Source organism: Colobus angolensis, unplaced genomic scaffold (genome assembly GCF_000951035.1).
Source record: "Colobus angolensis palliatus isolate OR3802 unplaced genomic scaffold, Cang.pa_1.0 Scaffold1, whole genome shotgun sequence".
Taxonomy (NCBI): domain Eukaryota; kingdom Metazoa; phylum Chordata; class Mammalia; order Primates; family Cercopithecidae; genus Colobus; species Colobus angolensis.
The window spans coordinates 10,656,643-10,664,509 of record NW_012110918.1 but is presented as its reverse complement, the minus strand read 5'-3'; the positions used below and the strand labels follow the sequence as shown (position 1 = coordinate 10,664,509).

The 7,867-nt window shown below is 58.5% G+C and overlaps 1 protein-coding gene across 2 annotated transcripts in view; it reads left to right on the top strand.

The window, feature by feature from the left end:
* The first annotated feature begins 232 nt into the window (after positions 1-232).
* HID1 (HID1 domain containing) overlaps positions 233-7,867 on the top strand; it is a 14,316-nt gene continuing 6,681 nt past the window's right edge. Inside the window, exons 1-11 of one of the 2 annotated variants that reach the window (XM_011941574.1) lie at positions 233-385; positions 922-1,061; positions 1,752-1,868; positions 2,504-2,610; positions 2,857-2,973; positions 4,919-5,141; positions 5,230-5,286; positions 6,113-6,253; positions 6,401-6,491; positions 6,685-6,836; positions 6,944-7,022. In XM_011941574.1, the coding sequence (XP_011796964.1) occupies positions 2,603-2,610; positions 2,857-2,973; positions 4,919-5,141; positions 5,230-5,286; positions 6,113-6,253; positions 6,401-6,491; positions 6,685-6,836; positions 6,944-7,022 (868 nt within the window). In that variant the 5' untranslated portion in view covers positions 233-385; positions 922-1,061; positions 1,752-1,868; positions 2,504-2,602. Of the gene's footprint in view, positions 386-921; positions 1,093-1,751; positions 1,869-2,503; positions 2,611-2,856; positions 2,974-4,918; positions 5,142-5,229; positions 5,287-6,112; positions 6,254-6,400; positions 6,492-6,684; positions 6,837-6,943; positions 7,023-7,867 lie in introns of both variants that reach the window. The other variant, XM_011941535.1, reaches the window with a different exon arrangement.

Sequence of the window (7,867 nt, the reverse complement as noted above, 5' to 3'; positions counted from 1 at the left end):
CTGACTGTGCCTAGCTGACCCCTGACCATGCACACCCAGTGTCTCCAGCCTGACTGTGCTATCCAGGGGTTGTGGTGGCTGAAGGATGTCCCCCACCCATGTGGGAAGGCTCTGGGACCCCAGCTGGTAGGGGGACTCTGGCTTCCCTCTCGGGGTCTCTCCTGGTCACAGGTTGGGCAAACCTGGGCCCTCTGGCCAGGAGTTGTGTAACTCTGGACCCTTGGTCCCCCGACAGCCTGTGGAAGCCACCGATGATGCCTTTTGGGACCAGTTCTGGGCAGACACAGCCACCTCAGTGCAGGATGTATTTGCACTGGTGCCAGCAGCAGAGATCCGGGCCGTGCGGGAAGAGTCACCCTCCAACTTGGCCACCCTGTGCTACAAGGTGAGGGCCGCCCAGTCCCTCGCTGCCACTCTTCCACCCTCCCAACCCACAGCAGGAGAAGACAGGCACATCCAGGACCTCCCGACCCCCAGGTCCTGTGGCTTCACCCAGCTCTCCCACTTCTCTCCCTGTGGTTCTCCTCACTGGGCGGAGGGACCATGGCAGCCGCCATTTATGGGGAAATCCTCCGGGCCACATCCAAGTGAGCACATTCTATAGATGGGTTCATTCAGCTCCCTCTGTGGGGTGGGTACTGCTAGTGTCGCCAGTTTACAGATAGGGAAACTGAGGCTGGGAGACTCACTTAGCAAGGCCTCAGCCATCCAGTGACGAGCTGGGCCCTGGCTGTCCTGATGCTTCAAGCTGCTCTGGCCTGTGTCCCAGTCTCCCCAGGCTGGCTGACCCCAACTCCAGGTGGCTCCTCCGCCTGTGGCCCCACTGTCTCTCCTCTGCAGCCTGGTTGCCCACCTGACCCCAAGTGCCAGGGTCCTCTCCCCACCTTCCAGCCTGCCCTCTGCTCCTGCCTGCCCCCACAGGCCGTTGAGAAGCTGGTACAGGGAGCTGAGAGTGGCTGCCACTCAGAGAAGGAGAAGCAGATCGTCCTGAACTGCAGCCGGCTGCTCACCCGCGTGCTGCCCTACATCTTTGAGGATCCCGACTGGAGGGGCTTCTTCTGGTCCACAGTGCCCGGGGCAGGGCGAGGAGGGGTCTGTGGGGCTGGCCAGGGCTGGGTGGGAGGCAGAGTTGGCGTCACAGGGAGAGTGCCCTTCAGGGCCGGCCATGCTCCTCCAAGCCTCTTCTGGGATTTGGGAAGTGCAGGGGTGGGGCCAGTGGGTGCTGCTGAGGGATGGTGTTCACGCCACCTCCTTGGGCCCTCAGTTCCCCTCCCGTGGGGGTTTCTGTGTCCACAGTCCGGAAGAAGTAGGGTATGGAGAGAAGCTGAGAGCCAGGGGTCACTGGGCAGAGGTGGCGGCAGAAGAACTGGGCCCTCTGAGGGCCGGAGAGGGACCGTACTGTCCTCTCTCCCCTACACCACCTGCCCTGGGTTTATCTCTGGGTGAGGGGCCGAGGGATGCAACATAGCGATTCCTAGCAGGGCTGAGACTCTTGATGTTGGGGGTCGCCGCCCGGTCCCCTCCGGTCGGTAGGGGAGCTTCCCTTGCTGTTCCCGGCCCGGCTCCCTGCTCTGCCCCACTTCTGCCTCGGGAGGTTTGGGGCAACCAGGAGTCCACTTCCTGTCCCTTCATTCCTCTGCCCATGGGTGCCTGCCTGGGCTCAGCCCCTGTCCTCCACCACCCCGCAAGCCCTGGGCCACCTCTCCCTGGCCAGCTGTCACTGAGGCAGCCTGTGGATGCTGTGTCCCCAGCAGGGAGAAGAGGATGATGAGAATGCCAGGCCCCTGGCCGAGTCCCTGCTCCTGGCCATTGCTGACCTGCTCTTCTGCCCGGACTTCACGGTCCAGAGCCACCGGAGGAGCACTGTGGTGAGGGTCCCCCAGCCCCCCACCCCCAGGCCGAGCAGGCTCTGGTCCTGGGTTGGGGCCGGGCCAGTTGAAGTTCCCTTGGGCAGATTGCACTGGGGGCCTGGGGGCTCCAGGAGAGCTGAGCTGCCTGGCACGTGTAGGCCTGGGTGGTGACTGGTACAGCTGGAGGGAAGCCAGCTGGGGCTGGCCCTGCCTGCTGCCTTCGGATGGCTGGGCACAGACACCCATTGTCTTTGCCTGCCCAGGGTGGGTGGGGGTGCAGGGCTCGGACACAGGAGGCCTGGCCCTCTTGCTTCCTGTGGTGGCATGGACTTCACCTTGAGTGTTCTCTGCCCACCCCCAAACGCGGGGCACCCAATCCCCTGCCCCTCCCTCCCTCTCTCCCTGTCCCACACTGGACCGAGCAAGTGAAAGAACCAGTGTGAGATGGAAGAAAAATGAGCTTTCAGGAGGCCTAAGAATATTCATTCCCGCCCTTGTGCATGAGGACTGGGCCATTTTGAGGACCTGTCTTTAAGAGAATCGGGGGTCTCTGCCCCATGGGACTGTGTGAGGCTCCAGGTGGCAGGGTTCTGACCCAGGCTGCTGTTCACCTCTCGACCCCTAACCCGGCCTCTTCCTGGCCCTGTCCCGAGGACTCGGCGGAGGACGTCCACTCCCTGGACAGCTGTGAATACATCTGGGAGGCTGGTGTGGGCTTCGCTCACTCCCCCCAGCCTAACTACATCCACGATATGAACCGGTGAGCTTTGCCCAGGCCCAGAGCCCTCTTTGCAGCTGGACCCCGGGCCGGGCCCCCACACAGCTCAGAGAGAGCCCATAGGCTCCCCCCAGAAGACCGTCCTCACCTGTGACCTGACCTTGGCCTTACAGGGGACAGCAGGGGTCACTTCCTTCCATGGACCTGGGCTGGGGCGCTGGGCTGGGTGGGCAGCACCTCCAAGAGGGAACTGGGATCCTAAGGTCCCCTCCCCCTTCCCCCGCCAAGGATGGAGCTGCTGAAACTGCTGCTGACATGCTTCTCCGAGGCCATGTACCTGCCCCCAGCTCCGGAAAGTGGCAGCACCAATCCATGGGTTCAATTCTTTTGTTCCACGGAGAACAGGTGAGGTCCCGCCTGTCTGCCGCTCTCCTCCCTCTTATTCCAGGCAACCCAGAACTGAGTCTGCTCGCCAGCCCTTAGTCTCGTTTGAGGGGAGGTGCTGTCCCCTGGTGGTGATAAACTTTAATTTACCAGCAACACCTTTTACACCAGCCCCTTCAGTCTCTCCTTGGAGTCCTGGACAGGACAGAATCTGGGGGCCCCTCAGTGATCCGTCCCTGGGTCCTCCATCAAGAGCCGCCTGTCCAGTAGAAATAGGATGCAAACCACGAGTGCAATTTTAAAATTAAAAAACGTTAAAAAGTAAAATTGGGCCAGGCACGGTGGCTCACACCTGTAATCCCAGCACTTTGGGAGTCCAAGGTGGGCAGATCACCTGAGGTCAGGAGTTCGAGACCAGCCTGGCCAACATGGTGAAACCCTGTCTCTACTAAAAATACAAAAATTAGCTAGGCTTGGTGGTGGGCGCCTGTAATCCCAGCTACTCAGGAGGCTGAGGCACGAGAATCACTTGAACCCGGGAGGCAGAGGTTGCAGTGAGCCGAGATTGCGCTATTGCACTCCAGCCTGGGTGACAGAGTGAGACTCCGTTTCAAAAAATAAATAAATAAATAAAATTAATTAATAATATATTTCATATAACCCGATATACCCCAAAGTTTAGCATTTAACATGGAATCAGTATACAACATTATTGAGCTGTTTTACATCCCCCTTTTTTTTTTTTGGAGATGGAGTCTCGCTCTGTCTCCTAGGCTGGAGTGCAGTGGTGCGATCTCGGCTCACTGCAAGTTCCACCTCCCGGGTTCATGCCATTCTCCTGCCTCAGCCACCCCAGCAGCTGGGACTATAGGCGCCTACCACCACGCCCGGCTGATTTTTTTGTATTTTTAGTAGAGACAGGGTTTCACCGTGTTAGCCATGATGGTCTCGATCTCCTGACCTCGTGATCCACCTGCCTTGACCTCCCAAAGTGCTGGAATTACAGGCGTGAGCCACCGCGCCCGGCTGGCACATCTCCCTTTTCATACTAAGTTTTCAGAATCCAGTGTGTATTTTGCACTTATAGCAGGTCTTGGTTCCAATCAGCCACATTCCAAGGGCTCGACAGCTCCTTGTGGCTTGAGGCTGCTGTGTGGGATCCTGCAGTTCAGAGACCGGGTTGGGGCGTGTGTGTGACAAATACCCCGAAGGGCAGGGAGGCCCAGCCCACATGAGGCACTCATGGACTGTGGGGGACACGTGAGCACGGGGCGGGGGGCTGTCACACGTGTCACATGGCAGGGTTGAGTATTTGAGCAGGTAGCTCCCACTGGGAGCTGCGTTGGCCGCATAGGGTCAGTGCCCAGCAGGTGGCGGTCAACCTCCGCCTTCCAGACTCTGGTCCCTACATGACACGCCTTATTCAGGTTTCCTAGTCTTCTGCTCAACCTTCCACCCTACTCCAGAAGAGAAGGGAGCCGGGCAATCCCCTCCACCAGCCATAGTCAGAGGCTGGCCAGAGTTTTCTTTCTCACCAGCCTTATCAGGCAAACTGCCACCCTTTGTTCCTCACTTAACCTCTCTGGGTCTCAGCTTCCTCATCTGTAAGACGAGCAGCTTGAACCCTGACATCTCTTGAGTCTGAGTGGAGTCATTCTGTGGCCTGGGAACTGGTCGGCTGAGCCTGGGCCCTGCTCCCCGAGGGGAAGCCCGCCTTCTCCATGGGCCTCCAGTCCCATCTCTGAGGCCCTGAGGGAGGGTATCTGCCCCTTAAGACCCTAAGGGGTATGAATGTGTCCTACTCATGGTTCTGGGCTTCCCCCATCCACTCTTTCCAAGCCACTCCCTGGCCTGGCGCTAAAATGCTTGTTGAATGAGGCTGACCCTCCCATGTGGCCAGAGGGGTGTGGCCAGGGGGCTGGGCCCCGATGGAGCCTCTGCAGTCTTGTCTCCTCTCCTGCTGCAGACATGCCCTGCCCCTCTTCACCTCCCTCCTCAACACCGTGTGTGCCTATGACCCTGTGGGCTACGGGATCCCCTACAACCACCTGCTCTTCTCTGACTACCGGGAGCCCCTGGTGGAGGAGGCTGCCCAGGTGCTCATTGTCACCTTGGACCACGACAACGCCAGCAGTGCCAGCCCCACTGTGGACGGCACCACCACTGGCACCGCCATGGATGATGCCGATGTAAGGATGGGAGCATGGAGGGGACAGCTGCTGGGGCTGCGGGTGGCCGGGAGGACGCCTGCTTACCACGGGCTTCTCCTCTTGGCAGCCTCCAGGCCCGGAGAACCTGTTTGTGAACTACTTGTCCCGCATCCATCGCGAGGAGGCAAGTCCAGTCCCCACAGTGGCTTTGCAGGGGGCGGGGGGATGCAAGTGAGACAGGGATATGGGGGGTCCTGACCCCTCCATGAAGGAACTATGCTCTCTGTGGGCTGGGGCCACCCCAGATGAAATACTGGCAGGGCTGTGAGGGTTTCAAGATGCAGGAAGGGCTGATGGCCTCACCTGGGTAGAGGTAACTGGGAAGGCTTCTAGGAGGAGGCGGCTGATGTCATTTCAGAGGTGGTGGGGAGAGAGGGGAATGACAGTGGACAAGGGCTTCAGGCCAGGCAGTCCCAGTTCACATGTCTTGTGATCCTGGTGGGAAGGTGCTTGAACTCCCAGAGTTCTAACTTCTGCAGCTAAAACACAGGGCACTAGCTGCCTTCTCACCCCAGCTGGTGGCAGATCTCAGTAAATGACACAACAGTGGAATGCCCCTCGAGTGTGATGGGGTGATGGGGGAGTATTTTGGGGAGGGGTAGAAGGATGGAATCTGTCAACCATGAGTCTAAGGTGGGCAGGGACGAGGTTGAGGGTGTGCATGTGTGGGAGCTCACTGGGAGCGGCAGCCTTGCTGAAGGGGTGCACAGCCCAAGGAGAGAGAGTCTGCGGTCTGGTGGAGGGGCCAGGGCTGTCCACACCTATGAGGGACTCCGTTTCCTGAGGCGTCGCCCCAGGACAGCTATGGATGACAGCATCAGGGCCCTCGGTCTCTGGAGGTGGGATCTGGCTCTGGGGGAAGGAGGAGGCATTTGTGGGGGGCCTGGGCTGGGAAGCTGGAGCTGTGGGGATCATGCTGGATAGGCCCGCTGCTCTGCCCTCACCCCCAGGACTTCCAGTTCATCCTCAAGGGTATAGCCCGGCTGCTGTCCAACCCCCTGCTCCAGACCTACCTGCCCAACTCCACCAAGAAGATCCAGTTCCACCAGGAGCTGCTAGTTCTCTTCTGGAAGCTCTGCGACTTCAACAAGGTGGGCCAGCCTCGAGGGGCCCTGCAGAGAGATGGAGAGCAGCTGCTCCAATAGCCCAGGGGCGGGGACAGTGTCAGACTGAGGGGGGTGGGGCAGAGCTGCCCCTCCCTCGAACTCAGCCCATTTGGTCCCTCCCCGCACCCCCAGAAATTCCTCTTCTTCGTACTGAAGAGCAGTGACGTCCTAGACATCCTTGTCCCCATCCTCTTCTTCCTCAACGATGCCCGGGCCGATCAGTGTAAGACCAGGGTGGGGTGGGATGCTGGGGGCTTTCCTGGTGGCGAGGTGGAGGGCCCGCCATCTGCCCTGCCTCCCAGGAGCTCAGGCCTGGCACTCTAACCTCCCGGGAGGGAGGCCCCCAAAATGGTCCCTGTCTGGACCCCTCCCTCCCCCTCCCACCCGAGTGACCCCTCCCACGTCACCTGCCGCAGCTCGGGTGGGCCTGATGCACATTGGTGTCTTCATCCTGCTGCTTCTGAGCGGGGAGCGGAACTTTGGGGTGCGGCTGAACAAGCCCTACTCGGTTCGCGTGCCCATGGACATCCCAGTCTTCACGGGGACCCACGCCGACCTGCTCATTGTGGTGAGGGGGCTCGTGAGGCTGGGCCCAGCTGGTGCAGGGGCGGCGTCCTCTTGGCTGAGTCTGGAGGCAGCGGGGACCCCACAGTGCTCCTGTCCCTCCCGGCACAGGTGTTCCACAAAATCATCACCAGCGGGCACCAACGGCTGCAGCCCCTCTTCGACTGCCTGCTCACCATCGTGGTCAACGGTAGGGACCTGGAGCTCGCACTCCCCGCACTCACCACCAGGTGGTGCCAGGCCACAGGCCAACCTGCCACCCGCTCCAGGGTTCAAGCCCCTCCAGCCCACAGAAAGAAAGCAAACTTGTGTGCCCTTCATAGTAGCCACATTAAAAAAAAAAAGAGTGACAACAATTTAATAATATGTTTTATCTATTCCACTATATCCCAAACACCATCATCTCAACATGTAGCCTATGTAAAAATTACTAATGAGATATTTAATATTCCCTTCTCACACTCAGTCTTGTCGCCCAGGCTAGAGTGCAGTGGCGTCATCTCAGCTCACTGCAACCTCCGCCTCCTGGGTTCAAGCTATTCTCATGCCTCAGCCTCCTGAATAGGTGGGATTACAGGCGTGTGCCATCACACCTGGCTAATTTTTGTGTCTTTAGTAGAGACAAGGTTTTGCCATGTTGTCCAGGCTGGTCTCGAACTCCTGACCTCAGATGATCTGTCCACCTCAGCCTCCCAAAGTGCTGGGATTACAGGCGTGAGCCACTGCGTCTGGCCTTTTTTCTTTGTTTTTTTTTTTTTAAATTTTAACCATTTCTTTGACATCTGAAGGAGTTTAGCCCTATTTATTGGAGCCATTGGTAGCCCAATAACACTTTTACTTTATTTATTTATTTAATTGTTTTTTTTTAATGTTTGAGACAGAGTCTTACTCTCTGTTGCCCAGGCTGGAGTGCAGTGGCACAGTCTCCATTCACTGCAACCTCCCAGGTTCAAGTGATTCTCATGCCTCCCAAGTAGCTGGGATCACAGCATATGCCACCATGCCTAGCTTTTTTTTTTTTTTTTTAGTAGAGAC